Genomic DNA, 21299 nt, shown 5'->3' on the forward strand with positions numbered 1-21299 from the left:
ATTTCTAAAGTGACAGTCACATGCCTTTACATACATTTAAACATCAAATCCTTCCAAGAAAAGACCCAGACATGCTTCTCCTGTTCAGAGGCAAAGTAAGAATTTTCACTAGGGTTAAGTGCCTACAAAGAAAGTCTTGTGTGCAGGCCCATACACAAACACCTCCCCCCCACACACACAACTATTCTTCCACTGAATACAATTGAAATTTAATCCTGTGTAGACAAATGCTTTTGCACAATACTCCAGTGAGTCAGTTGTCTGCAGAATCTAGTTTGTTTTAGTTAGATTTACTGTAGCTTTTTGGAGCTTCCAGATATCAGTAGCTAATTTCCTGTACTCTGGCAATAGAGAAATATGAACATCTGTTCCTTAGTGACTTCATCTCTGAGTTGCCAGAAATAGTGAATGTCCTGATCTTGCACAAAATCAGACCTCTCTTGAGGGCTGCAGGTCCCCATCATTCTAGATTGCTCAGGTAGGTATAAGTCACTGAATTTTCAGATAACTCCTTTAGTTTTGAGAAGCACTGACTGATGGACCTATTGAGGCTGAGGGTTCAGGAATCTGGAGATTTTATGCAAATGATGCAGTGCCTCTATTTTCATATCTAATGACTATCCGCCACCTCATTTGCATAACACTTCTTATTTTTAATAAAGTTGCTGGAATGTTCTGCTCCTCATAGTATCAACTGCTCTGCTACAGTGACAAGGACTAAACTCATAGACTATCAGGGTTGGAAGGGACCTCAGGTCATCTAGTCCAACCCCCTGCTCAAAGCAGGACCAATCCCCAGACAGATTTTTGCCCCGAATCCCTAAATGGCCCCCTCAAGGATTGAACTCACAACCCTGGGTTTAGCAGGCCAAAGCTAAAGAGCATGATTAGATTTTTTGGTGGTTTTATGCTTCCCTCTCAGTAGGACTTAAACACAAACTGAGGCTATTAAGCCTTTGGGTTTGTGATTTATTCACTGACAACCCAATGTGCTCTCTCCTATCTGGAGCTCCAGCAGCCACTACAGGAGGGGAAGAGTGGAGCCCATATACCACAGTAAAGGTGGAAGGGCGACTACGGTATCTCAGCCAAACCAAGCAAAATGCCACATGAACTCCTTTTATAATGTTACATACATAGCCCACAGGGGCTCCAGCTGGCGGAGGGCTCCTGGTTCCTTCAGGGGGACAGTCTGTCTCTGGGTGGGTATTTCAGACTCACCTGCACAGTTTCCCAAGAGTTGAGATCACAGAGGCTGTCTCCTGAGTATGCTGGTGTAACTGCTGTTCCTCCTCCCCACAGTTGTTGATTCCATTGTGAACTCCCTGCTGTTGCACACAGGGCATGTGAGGGAGTCTATCCCATCATGCGTCATGGTCTCTATGATCTGACAGGAAGTCGGGGAGCTGAGATACAAACCCACACTGGCCTAGTCTCAGTAGTCTCCGCCTGGTTGCTCCAGCTATATGTAGCTTGACTTGTTTTTTTCACTCGAGGCCCCTCAAGACACGAAGTGGGTATTCACCCTGAAAGCTTATGCTCCAATACGTCTGTTAGTCTATAAGGTGCCACAGGACTCTTTGTCGCTTTTTACAGATTCAGACTAACATGGCTGCCCCTCTGAGGCTGAAGTGTGTGACGCATAGGCGCAAGCCACAGCCAGCTAACATGGCTTCAAACGTGCATCCTGAGGGAATTTTTCAAACATGTTAAGCTACCTTGATTGAGCTAACACATTTGAAAAACGCAGTCTTTTTGCCTGTCAAAACAAGGCCTCTGACTTAATTGAGGAGAGTGTCTTGGTTCCAGGAATTCACCCTCCAAAGTTAGAACAATCCTCTATCAACTGCAGGTACATAGTAAGTAACCTGTTTTTTCCCCCTTATTACTCTCTCTAGGCTGCATAGTGCATGCTAGAACCAATACATGATCCAAATAGGCACATCAGTTCCCTGCATGATACAGAGGGGAGAGTGGATTGTACTTTGCAGGCAATCAAGAGCAGAATTTAATTAGGAAAAATCAGCAAAGTGCAGTTGTGCATTAAAATTAAAACATGCACTGTTTGTAAATGAAGTGTTTGTCTTCTTCCCAATTGTAGCTTTTGATTCAGAGTATAGAAGGAGCTGTTCCATATCAGAATCAAGCACATGGGTTATACAAATCCATACAGCAAGTATCAGGTGTACTGATCTGATGCACTGTAGCATGTTAGGAAACAATTTGCATAAAATAGAGAGTATGGTGAGTATGTGGGTTATCTAATATTTATGTACTGCTGGAGTGTGGTCACTGTCTGAAACAAATTCATCCCTAGTACCACTGAGTTAGGAGTGCTGCCAAGTGTATTTGTGCCATCAAGCTGGAAAATGAATGCTCCATATGAGTCAATTTGCATGAACGAGGTTATCCTACTTATCCCACAGCACACTGTTAGCACTTAAATAATGAAAAGTAAATAGCAGTGAGATTAATTTACATTTTGTGTTGCTAATCTGCAGAGAAACTGGAGAAAATGTGCTAAATGGCATTGGTGAGCATTCAGCCATAACTGAGTCTGATTCTACTGATCATGGAATGATAGAAATGTAAGGCTGGAAGGGACCTCAAGAAGTCATCAAGTCCAGCCCCCTGCACTGAGACAGGACCACATAACCCCAGACCATCCCTGATAGGTGTTTGTCCAATCTGTTCTTAAAAACCTCCAATGATGAGGATTCTACAACTCCCCCAGGAAGCCCATTCCAGAGTTTAACCATCCTTATAGTTTGAAAGTTTTTCCTAATATCTAACCTAAAATTGCCTTGCTACAGATTAAGCCCATTACTGATCTATATTAGCAGACAGCTTTGGGGTTGGGTTTTCCCATTCATATATCATTAAAAGCCTGGTTTGCTTGTTCTGAAGTTGGCTTTTTGCTGTCGATGTGTGTCACAGGGTGAGCTGTCCCTTGAAGGGAATTGGGGCTCAGCCTCACCTATGCCAGGCTTAGCCCTCCTCCTCAGATGGAGGGAATGAATACAAGGGCCACATGATGGTGAGGATGTGACTAAGAACATGGGGGGTATGAGGGCAGCCTGAGAGGAGCTGGGGAGATCCTTCCTGGAGTACATGTCATTAAGCAGAGGGAGAACAGTCAGGAAAAGGCCAGTGAGGAAGCCTAGGCTGAGGAACACTCCGGAAGGCCTGAGGGGCCTGCAGGGAGTAGGAGCCACATAAGATGAAAGCTTAGGCTGGAAGAGGAGTAAGACCACTATACCAATGGTGTGAGCCGGCTATGAAAGGCTGTGGGGTTCTAAACTTGATATTAATAAACCAATTCATCAAAAGGGAGAGTTAGTGAGAAAAACACTGGCAGTGTAAATGTGAGGCCCTGGGTAAGAAGGGGAAACTGAGGCAGCAGCAGGGCCTGAAGGCAGATTGAGTAAGCCTTGCTACAGTGTGAAACTGGCACCTGGGACATGTGCACCCTGCCTCTGGGAAGCCAAACAGCCAGCATATAGCCCTCTGCTATCTGTATCAACTATGTTTTTGTACCTGTAAAATGCCAGTAAAGTATGTGCCAGATGTTGTTTCCAATCTTGATCCTTGCTGGAGAGTTAGCTGGCTCTGTAAATATGCTCTGATGGTGACAGGATGACTTGATATCTTACTACAACTAGCTTAATTTCTCATATATATGCATGTGTATAGGATGGTATAGTTGTGGGGGGGGTCATCTTGTGCTGTGTGATTCATCTTCTGGAACCAGCTTGCTTCTATCTCCAGTTAGCTCTGCAATGTGCAGTAGCTCTTGCACAGATACTGGAACAGTCCAACATTCTTTATGGTGTTGGATTCCTGGGATGACTCTGCACAGGATCATGTGTAATGGATCAGTCTCATGCTGCCCTCTGAGAGTATGAGTTCGCATAGCTCAGTGGGTTGCCTAGCTGGGGTTTGTTTTGTTTGTCTCAGATAGCTCACTACTCAGTTATTCTAGCCCTTACTTACCATTCTCAAGGGCTCATGTCACCCACACCATCCTTCCAGCTGAGGACTGGATAAGCCTCACTCCACTGGAGGCTATGAGTACGATTTTGTAAACAGCAAGCGAGATTGCTGCTTGGAAATGCGAGTCATGCCTATTCCATAGGGACTGGGTGTTCTGCTCCTCTAGCATTCTCATCCCACTCTGGTCTGGGAGTGGGCAAGAGAATGGCTTGGGCTATATCGCCTGAGGGCTAGCTCCACAAAAAGGACTTAGATGGTAAATGTTGCAATGCTGTGTTCAGGCATCCGGCCACCTAATGGAATCCACAGGCCCAAGTTACGCACTCAGGAGAGTTAGATGCCTAGGAATGGGATCCAGAAAAGCCAGCTCACTCAGCTGTGAGTAGCCAGTAGGAAATGCTGAGGAAAGGGGTGAGTCCCAAGTCCTGCCCCTCAAAGGGACTTACGGGCCAAGCCCCATGCTGGATTCACAGCTGTGAACTCTCTCCTGGTGTTACAGTGCCAGGTCAACCCTTTCTTCCAAAAACAGGCAGAACCTCTGCCTTATAACTTTAGCCAGTGGTTAGCCTGCTCACCCAGGATGTGGGAGCCCCAGCTCCACTTCCTCCCTCTGCCTGATGTGGACCAGGGATTTCAACCTGCCTCTGAGGAGGGTGCCCTCACCACCAGGCTATCTCCTGTTGAAGCTGTTTTACTTCATATCACTGATTTAAATAGTCATGTGGGGAGGCAGAGCTAAGTAAGGGTGGGTGTGACTATAGCCTGGTGGTTAGGGCATGCTCCTGGTCTGTAGGAGACCCCTGTTCAAGTTCTCCTTCCACTGGCTATTTATTTAAGCAAAGCAGAATGGCTTCAGTGGGAGAGAGCAACAGAGCCACACTCTAGGCTATCTCATAGCTGTGTCCAGAGCTGTGGGTTCTGAGCCTTGCTCCACATCAGGCACAGGGAGGATTTGACTCAGTATCTCCACATCCTGGATAAGAACGCTAATCACCAGGCTAATAGTTATAAAGTGTCTTGTATGGGGCCTGATCTGTTAGGTGGCCCCTAAGCATGCCTATTGGATTGGGCCTCGCCAGAGAGATAGGTGGGGAATACCTAATTTGAAGATCCTGCAAGGGTTTAGGGATGGGCTAGGCACCCAGGCCCCTGAACTTTGGTGGCAGGGCACATGCCCAACAGCAAATGTTTAGGTTCTTAGGGGATTTTATCAGTGGAAACTTAGGCATGGAGGGAATTTAGGTACCTACATGGTGAGGCAGCAGCAAAGCAGGGGTTTTGAAGATCTACATTTTGGATTTAGGTGCCTGAAGTGAGTTTGGCTGGTTTGCAAAAGACTCAGGGCTAGATCTACATAGGGATTTAGATGCTCAAGTGCCTGCATAAATGATGGTGGTAAGTATAACTGGCTTCTGCAAATTGCTGATGGGCTCATCAGACACAGCTCCTGTCCCTAGTTGTACAGTGAGACTACTTGAGAGAGTAAGGGTTGCACGAGCAGGCCCTTTGTTTTCACTACTGAAGACGGAGTCCAGCAGCTAAGGTAGTTTTCTACATATAAAAAAACCCCATGTTTACAGTAAACCAAAATATTTTTAGCTCTAATTTCCTTCCTCTCTGTGAACCATCCTAATTCCTGATCAAGGGCTGGCTGACACTGAGGCCTTCCCAGTTTTTCATTGAGCAGGTCCAGTTTTAGATGAGCTCAGAGCTGCTTGGCAGATTCATTAGTAGCCATCATGTAAGCGATGACTGGTATTCTTCTCTTTTCCCACCCACTCCGGAGATACATTACCCAGTGACATGTTTGGCTTCCGCTGGCCCAAGACCTATGCGTGGGTGTTTGAAATTGGACCTCTTGGCTAGTAGTGATATGACCTGTTGCAACAACTGCTGCAGTGGTTTGTTTTACTATTTGCCTGTTCATGTGTAATTACTATCACTGTTAAGGAAACTGATCGTTGCTGGATAGAGCAGATTTCAATTTTGAGGAGGAGGGTTCTACAGAAGAAAACTGAAAGATTTGACTGTTTGTGCATTTGTTTTTAATCCCTACCTGCTGTTCCTTTCCCCCTAACCGGTATCTACCTGTGTGCCCTTCCTTAGACTGTGAGCTGCCGGGGATGGTGTCAGTCCCTTCTTGAATGTCTAAAACACGCTCCACGCTGAGTCAGACTATAATCAAATGATAAAAACTCTGGCGTTTATAAAGACAGCATTAAATAATAGTTCTCAGCCCAGAACCTATTGTCTGCAGCAAGGGAGATTTAGGTTAGATATTAAGAAAAAACTTCTAACTATAAGGGCAATTAAGCTCTGGAATAGGATTTGAAGGGAGGTTGTGGAATTCCTGTCACTGGAGGTTTTTAAGAAGAGGCGGGACAAATACCTGTCAAGGATGGTTTAGGGCAGTGATGCCCAAATGTTTCCTGTCATGCCTCCCCTTCCAGTAATGGAATCTGTCTGTGCCTCTCCCTCCATTACAGAACAGTTGGCTCAGCAGAGGAGCTGGGGCTGCAGGTGGAGCTGGGGACAGAACTGGGGATGGGAGAGGAGCTGGGGCTAGAGGTGGAGCTGGCCTCGGGGCAGAGAGGAAATGGGGGCCAGAGCTGGGCTGGGGGCAGAACAAGGGGCGGAGTAGAGATGTGGTTGGGGATGGAACTGGGCGGGGGGTGGAGTGGGGCTGGGTGGCGCTCCTTCCCAACCCCCATGGGGGCTGGCCTGGGCCCCACTGTGTGCGCCCCTGAACTGAGGGGGGCACCCCACAGTTTGGGAACCACTGGTCTAGGGGTACCTGGTCCTGCTTCAATGCAAGGGGCTGGACTTGGTGACTTCTCAAGGTCCCTTCCAGCCCTACATTTCTATGAAACAGAGACACAGAAAGGTTGTGACTTGTCCAAAGCCACAGAACCAACCAGCAGCAAATTTGGGAATACAAAATCTCTTGAGGCCCAGATCTGACTTCTGTCCTCTGGGCCATACTACCATTGTGTGGGTTAGATATTTATTGTAAACTACATTTGGAGTTATTGGGCCTAGTTTTCCCTCACATCAGGATGCCTCTACAGTGCTTCAAGCAGTGCAAAAGGAATAAGTTACTCTTACTTTCAGGCCCCTTTACAGTGCTAGTATCAACAAGAAACAGCACCTCTATACATTACTAGATATAGGGTCTGTTTCTCCACTTGCCCGGAATGGTCATTTGCATCTAGGCAAAGTGGGTCTGAACTGCTATCTTTACCCCTATTCTGGACAGGTGTAAATGGTGCAAGAACAGTAGAGAACCAGAGTCATTTATTAATGCTGGTTATCATGAACCCAAATAAGTTACTGTCTTATGCAGGACTAATAAGTAGAAACATTTTTTATCATTAGGGAAAGTGTTGACAAGGTGATAATATTTGACTGTAAGCGAAGTCTCCAGTTATAATTAAGTAACAGCCACTGGTGCAGTAGTTGTAAGTGTAATTTGAAATAAAGATGAACACTATTAGGGTCACGTTCTTCTCTGACACAGACCCTTATTGACTAGAAATGTACAGAGGGTAAGTCAGGACACGGCATTTACAATCTTAATGGTAGAGGTTGTGACTGTCTCATTCCCACCATAATATTTTGGTTTAACACTACTTCTGGCAAAACTTGAATATTGTGCAAGAGAAAACAGATACTGTGGTACTAAGGCAATACAGAAGAACACAGACAGACCGAAAAACAAGCTTGCACTATTGATAAATCTTATCAATGAGGTGGCCTTTGTTACATTAATTTCTGAAAATTGCAACCACACAAGTAACTGCACCCATTGGAGCTGAAGTTAGCAGTTGTAGCTAGTTCCTTATTTTGCAAAATTGTTTGGGAAAGACAGTCAATCAGAAAATGGAGGGAAGGAAACAGGTAGAGTTGTGTAAATGAGCTCTAGCCACCTAACCTTGTTTTTGGAAGAAGGAGATTAAGAGATAAAACCAAGAAAAGAGCAGGTACACTGGAACAGGTGCCCTTTTCCAGTCCCTAAAGTTTCTTATAATTAATCATAGCCTTTGTTTAGCCTCTTCAGTTGTGCTGTTCCACTACAGCAAAGACAATTACTTATTTCTCACAGATACTTCAGGATGAACTGGATCAGGAAGATGAATGTCAGTAATTTAAGGGGAAAAGTAGCAAGATGTGACTTATCCATATGTATTCTCAGGCCCAATCCATTTAGGTAAATGTTGAACCAACTAATTATACACTTAAAAATACTGAAGTGTAAGACAGTGTAAGATACCAGGACAATGTCGAGCAACCCACAGTGCTTCCCTATGGCATTAACCCCTCTTTAACAGGTGGTACTGGTGGAGACACATCGGTGCAGCTACTGCATGAAGCTTGCTCAGGCACTGTTCAGGCTGTAGCTGTACTATAGATAAACAAAGAACTTCAGTCTCTCAGTTTGTCAGTGCAGTACGTTTCATGTGTATTAGTATAAATACATATTTACATAAAAACCTGCCCTTTCGACATTTTCTACATGATGCCTGATGTTTTAGCCAAACACTCCTGATCTTGAATTAAAGCCCAACTTTCGTCAATTTATTAAAACAAAAATATATGCAGCACTTTAAATCAAGGCTTTCCTCAGTGCAGGAAACTGAGCTGTACGTTTTAGTGTTGTGCAGTTTGACAACTGTTGCAAAATCTCCACCCTCCTAAAATATCAATTGAGTCATGAACATCCAGATTAAAACAGTGTACCAACAAAGCCAGCCAACTGCAGCAGTTACCGAAAGATATCCTTTCTTAGCCAAGCAAGACGGCGGGAGGTTAAGTGAAGACTGAGGGTTGCTATTATGGGAGAAGTCCCACTGCTTTCTACAGCAGGTAAAGACAGGGTAGAAAAGATCTGGCGATGAATACAGGAAAGAAGGGAGTGAAAGGAGGAGTGATCACCCCCTAGCAGCCAGTCACTGGCACAGAGAAATGCTCATGTTTCAGACTATGTAACTGGATTTGAAGAGGGGTTCATCTCCTCTTGGGAATTTAGGACAGCCTTGAACAATGGACTAGGAGTGCCAAGAGATGCAGAAATCCCCTCCAACGTGGATGCAAGAAACTCCAAGTTCACTCTGCACATTTCCTGCAGACACTAAACTCTGTGTCTTGTTTTTTGATGCTGATCAATCCTGAATTCTTCCTGCAAAGTGATACTGAAATGTTCAGTAACAGCTTAAGCTGTGATATTAGCTCTTGGTGGCAAAAGCTTATTATATTACAACTGTGCTTTAAATGCTTCAGTTATTGCACTCATTTATTATAAAAACAAAGAATAAATAATATAACTTATTATTACATCTCTAATAATCCTAAAAATATATACCTCTAATTTTAGCACTTTCAACAATTATTTCCAAATTAGCCACTTAGCTGAAATATATAAAGTCCTTTTTAACCAGTGACATTTGACACACTACAGGTGTATGTTAGTGCATGAATCGGTTAAAGCCTGATTAATAATACTTGTACTCCTGCTGGAGAGGCTATAGCAGTGTCCAAAGAGAAAAGTTAAAGGTAAAATGAATGATTCACTAGCATTTATTTAACAAACGTCAGCTCTCTGCAACAGTCTACTGTCCTGTTCTGCAGCTAGTCTTGTCTACTACTTTACATAGAGGAAATTTGAAGGGCCTCTGCAAAGTTTTCCTCAAGATCATCAAGTTCCTTATTTGATTCAAAGTCACTGTCACACGTGGTTGAGTTCAGTGTTGGCTCAAATGTGTGTGAAATATCTGGGGCTTCTTCAGATTGCACTGAAGAGTAAGGATCTGTTCCAACACTCGCCACTTCAGTTCTATCTTTTGAAAAGATATCCTTGTCATGAATCTGCTTTGAAGTTTCACTGTGTATGGGGTGTTTTAGTTTGTCTGTCTCCTTTGATAATAAAGCCATGGCTTTTAGGAACTCCTCACTTTTTGTAGTCTTATTTTGTTTCCAATTTTTACTGGTAAATTGGAGCTGGTCCAAGGTCTCAAATCTTTCCAGATCAAATGGGTCAATCACTTCCATGCTGCCATTGACTCTCTCAGATTTCTCTGTGCTGCAGCCCAGGTCGACTTTGAGGACATCCAGTAGGTGGCGCATTTTGTTCTAGAATTTAAGGGAAGAAATAAGGTTCTTAATCACTTATGGCCCACTCCACAGCTGCCTGCAGTCTTAAGACAGGATCTGTAACAGATTTCATAGTCCAAATAGCTGAATATATTAAGAATTTATTTTCAAATTAGCATGTTCCATTTAGGTACATTTATGAGGAAATACAGGATGCATAAAATCAAGTAACTTAATTATTCTTATAATTACTTTGCAGAAAACAATGATCAAGTTTCTGAAATAACTGTTACCCAGTGCATGAAAGTATGCATGATGTGGGTGATCTAGAAAGGTCACATTTCCCACTTGCACTGCTGACGAAGTACCACCACACAATCTCTCATTTAAAAGGTGGATCTGTACTGAGGGTTATGGCTACATTTGCAGCATTTTTAAAAGTGCACTTTGGAAAGACCTCTCTGAAGTCATTTACATGGACTGAGAACATTACAGACTCTGTTCGGAAAAAGAACATACCTCATCCAAACGGTGTTTATTTTGCTCTATGTGACGCTCAAACAATCTCTCCAAAACCCTAAAAATAAATAAATAAGTAAGGCTCAGGCAGATCATTATTTTGAGAAGAGAAAGAAAAAATGTCCTAAACAAGCCTAGATGAGTAAAGGATCCAAGCTCCAGAGTCTTCATGCATTTACTAAGGGGAAGTAATCAGATTCCCCTCATTATACTTTGTCACAAAGAGGCCAACATTGTGTCTACAGGTCTGTCGCATCTTACGCTGGGGTTACGTTCTGCGGTCAGCGCGTAAAGCGAAAACCACGTATAGTCAAAATTACATTGAGTGTAATGGCGGGCGGAATCGCCCGCACTACAGGAACAGTATTTAAATTGTTATTTTTCTCTTTTTTTGTGTTTTTGTTTTTGCCGACCGCGTAAAGCTGAATTCGCGCATGTTAAATGCGCGTAAGATGCGACAGACCTGTACATGCTAACAGACATTTACTCAGTGGGCCAGGCCTTGTCATAGGGCTGAATGAGAACACTAACTGATGTACCCCTTGCTCTGTCTTAGCCAGTCTCAGCTCAGATAGAGTGAGCGGATGCCACAGGCTGAAGTATTCACTATCCCATAACCCCTCCCCATAGTGGCTGCTGATGTGCAGAGGTACAAGCAAAATCCTATACTCCCAGCAGATCCCCTGTCCCAGGCCCTATACTCCCAGCAGACCCCCTGTCCCAGGGGAGGGGGAAGAGACAAAACACAGCTTCAGCAGCTCACTATGGCAAGGGAGAGAAGATCCCTCAGGCCCTAAAGGCCCTCTATCATGGCCTGTGGGGAAGGCCGAGAGAAAGAACCTCTGGTCCCTTCTTCAGAGTCTGAGGAGAAGAAACTGTGAGGAGAGAGTCAGGAAGGAGATGCTGCTAGGGCACCTCTGTCAGTGCCAGGATTGATATGGGCTGTGCCCCTCTGCTCCACTTGATTTGAAGTGGGGGGAAGGAGGAAGTGGAGTAGAAGGGTGGAGAATGTGCACGAAGGAAAGAGTGGGGGGGATGAGGAAACAGATTGAGAATAGAAAGAAAAAAGAATTAGTGAGAGTGAGGGAAAGAAAGGAGAGACTGGAAACAGGGAAAGAGAAAGAGGACAGGCCGGTTGTTGGGGATGAGAAAAAGAGAGACAGAAGGAAGAGAATTCAGTGCACAGAGAGAATTTAACGGTAAGGGAGAATAACCATTGGAACAACTTTCCAAGGGACATGGTGGACTCTCAATCATTTGAAGTCTATAAGATTGGAGATCTTTCTAGTAAATACATTATAGCTGAAACAGAAATTATGGGCTTGATGCAGAAATTACTGGGTGAGGTTCCTTGCTTTGTGTTATATAGGAGGTCATCCTAGATTATTACAATGGCCTTAAAATCTATGTATCTCTGATAGGGGAAGAGTGACAAGAGATGGAGAAGGAGAGGAAGAAAGAGAGCAGACTATGAAGATGTGCCAAGATCTACAACAGAAGTAAAAGGAAAGGAGAGAGAATGAGAGCAAAGGGAAGTTATGTTTTTAGAAGTGTATTTAATAGGAGGTTAAATGCCAAAATCTTATTATAAAAATGTCACCAGGGTCAGAGATACTGCACTCCACACGGCTTACAGAATCCAATCTGTTCTGCGCACGGTCCCTACAACCCTTAAAACAAAGATATCTAACCTGTTGGAAAATAATCCAAGCTTCAGAATTTCATCTGTTACATCTTCAATGAAACTCAAATACCGAAGCTCTTCTTCTCTGCACAGAGAACAGAAAATCCAATCTGAATGTTTAAAAGTAGAGACATCTGTCACACAACAGAGCAAGAAGCTTTACCTGCTAAGGGAAATTACTTAGCAAATACCATGGAGAAAATGGAAACACTTATAGCTCTTGGGACCAACTTAGCTTCTTGTCTTACAGAAGACAAGTTACTTAGGTCCCATGTTTAGGTTGAATAAAAATAAGCTCTGTATAAAGTACGATGATATCTGCAGAAATGTTGCCTTGGCATCTCAGAGCAAAACTGTCAAGCTTTATGTTAACTTCCTGCTCTTGTATAAACTAGTCCAGAGCTCCTGAGGTGGGCAGTCCTGCAGGAGGGGTGACAGATCACAACCTGCTTTGTGCTATGAGATCTGGAAGGTTAGCACTGCTCAAGAAATGGGTAGTGCTGGCCAGGTAGGGGGCAGAGACATGATGCAGCGCAATGCTCTGATTCAACAGCTTTCACAGGGGTTTCTAGGGAACTTCAATTGCTACTCTCTGGTGGAAGGGCAGTGTTTCCACTGAAAACCTCCCTTACTTCAGGCATTGCTGGTGCAGGGAGAGGTAATGGATACCTCTCGGAGCCAACTTCACTCATTCTGATCCTTTTTTTTTAAATTTCAATGGAAACAATCCTTTAGCAAGACAGAAACATTCCTCTGCAGTGTTTGCAACCCAAATGTTGCAGCATTCAGCTAGTGCAGGAGAATCAGAGAATGAAACTCACTAGCACCTAGCACAATAGGTCCTGCTCCAGGACCAGGGCTCCTAGTCACTATGGTAATACAAGTAATAATAATAATGATAATAGCCAATTTTCATTGTAGAGTCAGAGAGATACAGAAAGAAATGCCTTGAAGAGTGTTGAGGTGCTGTGGAGCTCTTTGGCTAACATTCCTTAGAACCAGTGGTGATGCCAATCACTATGGCTGGGAGAGCCTCCAAAAGTTTGGAGTTCTGTTGAGACAATCTAATAATAACAACAATAATAACAACGCAGTAATATGTTCCCCTTCTATAGCATCTTCCAAGGATTCCAAAAAGCTTTTCAGTCAAGTCCTCTTCAAGATAGGGAAGCATTATCATTCCTTTTATAGATGGGGAAACTAAGATATAGAGCAGGGGTCGGCAACCTTTCAGAAGTGGTGTGCTGAGCATTCATTTATTCACTCTAATTTAAGGTTCCGCGTGCCAGTAATATATTTTAACATTTTTAGAAGGTCTCTTTCTATAAGTCTATAATATATAACTAAACTATTGTTGTATATAAAGTCCATAAAGCTTTTAAAATGTTTAAGAAGCTTCATTTACAATTAAATTAAAATGCAGAGCCCCTCGGACTGGTGGCCAGGACCCAGGCAGTGTGAGTGCCACTGAAAATCAGCTCGCGTGCCGCCTTTGGCACACGTGCCATAGGTTGCCTACCCCTGATATAGAGAAATTACGTGACTTGTAAGTCAGTGTAAGAGCTGGGAATATAATTTCAATCTCTGACTCCAGGGTCTCACCAGGTTTCTGGCCAGAAATACTAGGAGAATGCTCTCCGTAATCAGTTCTGTTCCTGGATATAAACTGGAAATAACAACAATCAACCAACTTATCCATGTGTTTTAAAACGTCAAAAAAGGTTGGGTTCTAAAAAGGAGTGAGGGATAGGGGCAGGAGTTCTGACTTTATTTGAACCGGGCTGCCCATCCCTACAAGTACAAGACTGGGAAGGAGATCTGGGTTCTATTCCTGGCTTTACCCATCCTGAACCTAGTTGCCACATCTATGAAATGGGGATAACTATCTAGCTCACTAGGGGATTGTAATGCTCAGTTCACTAATGTCAGCAAAACACTTTGTGTTATTCAGATGGAAGGGTCTATGGAAGTGCAAAATAATATTAATGCCTCTCTGAATATCCTATTTCTTCAGTGTGCTTTCCTCTTCATTCCTATTGCATGTAAAGGGGATCTTTGTTCTCAGAAATTTCTCTGTTCCTGCTACTTGTTCTCCACCTGATGCCTGATTGCAACATTACACTTTGGTTGCTCTGGAAATGTTTGTTGTATATGTCTGTTGTCAATACAAAGAAAAGACCATGGTATCAAGGGGGGAACTAGTAGCAGGAGCTCTGCAGTAACAAAGGTCCCGTCTTCATAGAAATATTCCTAGTAATAAACAAGAACAAGAATAAACAAGAATAGCAGAATCTAGTCACTTTTCCCCAAAAAAGTTGTAGCTAGTTTTTCTGATTTTTAGATCCGTGGGGGATATTTCACATGCTGTCAAATGGATTTCTTTATTTGTAGCCATGTCAGATCCAGATCAGACTCTGATGTGATAGTTTATTACAATGCCTCATTTATTGTTTTAACATAAGAACATAAGAATGTCAATACTGGGTCAGACCAATGATCCATCTAGCCCAGCATACTATCCTCTAACAGTGACCAGTGCCAGATGCTTCAGAGAGAATGAAACAGAATATGGCAATTATCGAGCAATCCATCCCCTGTTGGCCAGTTCCAGCTTCTGACAGTCAGCAGTTTAGGGACACCTGGAGCAGGGGTTAGTATCCCATACCATCTTGGCTCATAGCTATTGAAGGACCTATCCTCCATGAATTTACCTAATTCTTTTTTGAACCCAGTTATGCTTTAGGCCTTCACAACATCCCTTGGCAATGAGTTCCAATGAGTTGACTGCATTGTGTGAAGAAATGCTTTCTTATGTTAGTTTTAAACCTGCTGCCTATTAATTTCATTGGGCGACTCCTGCTTCTTGTTTTATGTGAGGAGGGTACATAACATTTCCTTATTCATTTTCTCTACACCACTCATGACTTTATAGCCCTCTATCAGATCCCCCTTAATCGTCTCTTTTCTAAGATGAATATTCCCAATCTTTTTATTCTCTCCTCATATGGAAGCTGTTCCATGGCCCTAATCATTTTTGTTGCCCTTCTTTTTACCTTTTCCAATTCTAAAATATATTTTTGAGATGGGACGACCAGAACTACATGCAGTGTTCAAGGTGTGGGTTTACCATGGATTTATATAGTGGTATTCTGATATTTTTCTGTCTTGTCTCTGTCCCTTTCCTAATGGTTCCTAACATTCTGTTAACTTTTTTTTGACTGCAGCTGCATACTGAGCAGAAGAATTCAGAGAACTATCCACAATTACTGCAAGGTCTCTTTTCTGACTGGAAACAGCTGATTTAGACCCCATCATTTTGTATCTACAGTTAGAATTATGTTTTCCAATGTGTATTACTTTGCACTTATCAACATTGATTTCATTTGCCATTTTGTCACCCAGTCCCCCAGTTTTGTGAGATCCCTTTGTAGCTCTTCACAGTCAGCTTTGGTATTAACTACCTTGAGTAATTCTGTATCATTTGCAAATTTTGCCACTTAACTGATTACCGCCTTTCCACTTCATTTATGAACATGTTGTACAAATCCCTGGAGGACCCCGCTATTTATCTCCCTCCATTGTGAAATCTGATAATTTATTCCTGGCCTTTGTTTCCTATCTTTTAACCAGTTACTGATCCATGAAAGGACCTTCCATCTTATCCCATGACTGCCTACTTTGTTTAAGAGCCTTTGATGTGTCAAAGGCTTTCTGAATGTCTAAGTACGCTGTATCAACTGGATCACTCTTGTACACATATTTGCTCAAAGAATTCTAATAGACTGTTGCGGCATGATTTCCTTTTGACTCTTCCCCAACATATCATGTTCATCTATGTGTCTCATAATTCTGTTCTTTACTATAGTTTCAACTAATTTGCTTGGTACCGAAGTTAGGCTTACTGGCCTGTACTTGTTAGGATTGTCTTTGGAGCCTTTTAAAAAAATCAGCGTTACATTAGCTAACCTCCAGTCATCTGGTACAGTAACTGATTCAAACAATAGGCTATATACCACTGTCAGTAGTTCAGTGATTTCTTATTGGAGTTCCTTCAGAACTCTGGGTTAATACCATCTAGCCCTGATGACTTATTACTGTTTATTTTATCAGTATGTTCCAAAACACCCTCTACTGACACTTTAGTCTAGAATGGTTCCTCAGATCTGTCACCTAAAAGAATGGACTGGATGTGGAAATCTCCCTCACATCCTCTGCAGTGAAGACAGATGCCAAGAATTCATTCAGCTTCTCTACAATGGTCTTATCTTCCCTGAGTGATCCTTCAGCATCTTGATCATCTAGTGTCCCCACTGATTGTTTGGCAGGCTACCTGCTCCTGATGTACTTACACATTTTTTTGCTGTTAGTTTTTGTGTCTTTTGCTATTTGCTCATCAAATTATTTTTTGGCCTGCCTAATTATACTTCCATATTTGACTTGCTAGAGTTTATGCTCTCAAAAAAGATCTCACAAAACTAGTGACTGGGCAACAAAATGGTAAATGAAATCTAATGTGGATAAATGTAAAGTAATGCACATTGGAAAAAATAACCCCAACTATACATACAATATGATGGGGGCTAATTTAGCTACAACAAGTCAGGAAAAAGATCTTGGAGTCATTGTGGATAGTTCTCTGAAGATGTTCGCGCAGTGTGCAAAGGCGGTCAAAAAAAGCAAACAGGATGTTAGGGATCATTAAAAAGGGGATAGAGAATAAGACTGAGAATATATTATTGCCCTTATATAAATTGATGATACGCCCACATCTTGAATACTGTGTACAGATGTGGTCTCCTCATCTCAAAAAATATATATATTGGCACTAGAAAAGGTTCAGAGAAGGGCAACTAAAATGATTAGGGGTTTGGAACGGGTCCCATATGAGGAGAGATTAAAGAGGCTAGGACTTTTCAGCTTGGAAAAGAGGAGACTAAGGGGGGGATATGATAGAGGTATATAAAATCATGAGTGATGTGGAGAAAGTAGATAAGGAAAAGTTATTTACTTATTCCCATAATACAAGAACTAGGGGCCACCAAATGAAATTAATGGGCAGCAGGTTTAAAACAAATAAAAGGAAGTTCTTCTTCACACAGCGCAGGGTCAACTTGTGGAACTCCTTGCCTGAGGAGGTTGTGAAGGCTAGGACTATAACAGCATTTAAAAGAGACCTGGATAAATTCATGGGGGTTAAGTCCATTAATGGCTATTAGCCAGGATGGGTAAGGAATGGTGTCCCTAGCCTCTGTTTGTCAGAAGGTGGAGATGGATGGCAGGAGAGAGATCACTTGATCATTAGCTGTTAGGTTCACTCCCTCTGGGGCACCTGGCATTGGCCACTGTCGGTAGACAGGATACTGGGCTAGATGGACCTTTGATCTGACCCAGTATGGCTGTTCTTATGCTCCTTTCTATTTTCCTCAGTAAGATTTGACTTCCAATTTTTAATTGATGCCTTTCTGCCTCTAGATGTCTTTTAATGAAACTTAAATTTATATTTGTAAAAACTTAAAATTTGTTGCCATTTTACTGTTTCACCCAATAAAAGAGAGAGGAAAAAATATACTTACTCAGCCGGGATTTTTCTCATTGCTGGGGATTCCATAGAATACATGGATGTCACACTAGTCAGAAAAATAGATATTAAAAAATAGTATTAGGCAATTTCCCAGAAACCTCCAATTCCCTGCATTTCACTCTCTTTCTGGAACAACCCACAATCATGAGATGCCCTCACCCAAAAGTGTCTGCCAAAGAACACCGAACCCCAGTGGTAATAACTGGGTTAGCTGTACCAGTGAGCGTTATGGGAATGTCACTAACATCCTTTATCCATTTCATCTCTATAGAAAACAATCCCCTGCTCCAGTGGTAAACTCCACTTCTTAACTTCAAGGCAGATGAGAGTTTCCTCTAATAGGAAAGGGACAGTCAGAACCCTTACCCCAAAGATGGAAGGTATCCCTCAGACTGAAAAGAAAGTCTCAATGTTACACCTGAGGCTGGGTTTCCATCATGGCAGTATAGCATCCCATAATCCATTTAGTGCTTTTAGTAGAACATTTAATATGCTGCATGTAACTCTTACTCATGCAAGTACTCTCACTGCACTCACATATCATCTTGGCACAGAAAGGAGGCTATTATTTAATTTCTTGTCATACAAACATGACTTCTTCCATGCCACTATATATGGAGCTGAGCAAATAATTGATTTTGATAGATACAGAAAAACCCAAACAAACTTTTGTTTCGGGTCAAACTAAACATTTAATCCGACCCAAAACAACATTCTTCCATTGTTTTGTTTCATTAAGTTTTCAGGTGTTTTCTACCCTTTAAAAAAATCTCTAACAAATATAACTAAATTTCTAAACCAATCTGCAAATAGTTTATTCACTGATAAATGCATTTGCAGTCAAACAAAACTATGTGCCAAAATAATAATAATAATAATAATAATAAAAAAATGCACCCAGCCCTAGCCCCATATGCTTGGAACACTGTCCCAGAGACTGCCCACCAATCCACCACTCTTGCCTCTTTTAAATCTCTTCTAGAGACACATACACTTCTACCAAGAAGTGAGCTACCTATCATTTTAAATTATAGGCTCAAAGTTCATCAAGAAGTGTACACAAATGAATGGATTCTCTGCATGATCTTATTTATGTGACTCTACCTAACCCTACCCAGTGCCCTCTTGTTTGCATGTCCTCATAACTTCTATTGTGTATAAATTCTAGACTGCAAACATTTGGGAGCACAGAGCTTATCTATCTGTTCTATGAGGTTCCTAACGCACCTGTATACAAGTGATGTATATATAATGATAATTTGAGGTGGCTCAAAAGATCAGTTCCATCTTAATGCCCCCTTTCTGAACTTGAAAACTAGATCAATTTCTGTCTGTCTTTCAGATAGAAACTGAGACAAGAACCGGAAAGGCCATTTAGCATTGTAAGATTTACAATATTTCCTAGATTTCCAGTGGAAAATATTTCAGAAGTAGAGCTTTGATTGACTCACCGATTTACAGTTTGCCTATCACTGGCTCTTACGTTACAGAAAACATCACACAGATGTTTTAATCCTGATGTTTTACCCAGTGAGACTATATCTGCTATAGCAACATAGCGTGAACTGAATACAAAACACACTTGTGCTTTGTCTTCAGATGAGACTTAGTATTTATTTTTAGCCTCTATGGCAGACAACAGGTGGATTATCAGGGATAATTAGCGATGGGCTCAGCTGGCAGTGTGGCTGTTTAGGGTAGAGGATGGGGTAGGCTGTGGTAACAGGACACATAAAAGCATTACAGTCTCATAGGAGGCAGTCTGCTATCTTGGGCATAGGTAGCATCACAATGTAGCTGAAGCTGAAGCACAGGTAGGAGGGATGGGATTGTAAAAAGGGAGGAGAAAAGGTAGCCATGAACAAAAAGGTGAAAGCCCGGGTACCACCATCAGTCTAACTTAATATCACCAGTTACTGCTACATAGAGGTAAGAACCTATTCAGTATATGGCCTTGCTTCATGGGTAATTTAGATGATCAGATATTGGGGATCTCTTTTCCCTTGAAAGGTACTTATTCATGCATGACTATGGCAGTGCATCAATAACACCATCACCACCAACCTAACAAAAGAAATAGCTTGTAAGTTCTGATCTTAGTTCTAGTATGTCTAAGGAGTTATTAGCTGTGTTGACGCTGTCATACTCACTCCTGGCTAATGGAAACTCTTGCTCAAATAAGCACAGGAAATTTGGATGCAAGAACACAGTGATCTACATATTAAGAGATGCTAAGGTATATAAAGATTTCTTCACTTATTTCACATATATCTCACTATATTGGCTTCATGTTGGAATTTTATCATAAGGAAAATGTGAATATTGCTTCCTGATCTATGCACAAAGTCATTAATCTCCAAAAACTCCTTGCTATAAAACAGGGCTCGCAGACAGAAATGGTAATAATGACCAATGAGCCTAATAACTAGTGGGAAGGCAAGCAATAAAGAATGTTTGAAATATTCTGCAAATCAGGCACCTTGGCAAGGAGTACTGAAAAGGATCCATCCTTCCCTCAGACTCATCTGGAGCAGATGTGACTTCAGCCTATAAACACAGAGATAACATCTTTATTATTGATGCAACACTACATAGCAAAACAAGGCTCAGAACATGGTTAGTCATAAGGCATCAGGAGTGTGGGGGGACGGGAAGTTTGTGCCACACACATAGTCTTTAGGAAATTCCAGCTTAGAAGACTAGGGGGAGAATTTTGTTAAAATTTTATCATCTGCATGTGATTCAGCTAATCTATTAACATTAGTTTTAAAACTATGTTCTTAATATCCTTTGCTATAATATTATAAGCATACAGCATCTTTTATTCAAGGATCTCAGAGTACTTACAAATATCAATAAAACCTCACAACACCTTTCTGAGGTCAATATTAACAGTACATTAAGGCACCTGGAGGTTAATGGCCTAATTTGAACATAGGCTAAACACCTAAATCTCCAGCTGAAGCCAAGGGAGATGTGAGTACTCACCTCCTCTGCAAATCAGGCAAAAATGACTTATCTAACCACACAAAATGTGTCAGTGGTAGAGTGGGAGTAAAGTCTAGCCATGCTGAGTCCTATTCCATTGCACTAACCACCAGACCATTCCCCCTCACTTCAGGCACTCGCACAAACATAGAGATGGTAAAGTTGTCTACTGCCTGCATTTTAAACGACAACACTCAGAAAAGGCCATTAATGCTCCATTACTGACTGTCACTCTTTCATCAGCAAGGAAAAGACTGATGTGACAGATGTTGCCATATGAATACATAGTACTCAGTTGGACTGGAGGGGAGCTCCCTAATTATTAAAGCTTTGTCTGAACCAATTTCTACCCAGTTCAGATGCAGCCACTCTGTCATTTTCAGGGAAGGTATAAAGCAGCAAATATCCTGCAAGCATAAACAGAACTATTTGCTTTATTCGTAATCT

General features: G+C 42.1%; 1 protein-coding gene across 1 annotated transcript in view; it reads right to left on the minus strand.

Moving 5' to 3' along the window:
• Nucleotides 1-9544: 9544 nt before the first annotated feature.
• Nucleotides 9545-21299, minus strand: part of SPATA7 (spermatogenesis associated 7) — a gene marked incomplete in the record, with an annotated part of 75090 nt that continues 63335 nt past the window's right edge. The window contains 5 exon segments of the mRNA XM_034768683.1: nt 9545-10119; nt 10600-10657; nt 12291-12368; nt 17857-17910; nt 20344-20411. Coding sequence (XP_034624574.1) covers nt 9637-10119; nt 10600-10657; nt 12291-12368; nt 17857-17910; nt 20344-20411 — 741 coding nt within the window.

The sequence above is a fragment of the Trachemys scripta genome, chromosome 4, assembly GCF_013100865.1.
Source record: "Trachemys scripta elegans isolate TJP31775 chromosome 4, CAS_Tse_1.0, whole genome shotgun sequence".
Taxonomy (NCBI): Eukaryota; Metazoa; Chordata; order Testudines; family Emydidae; genus Trachemys; species Trachemys scripta.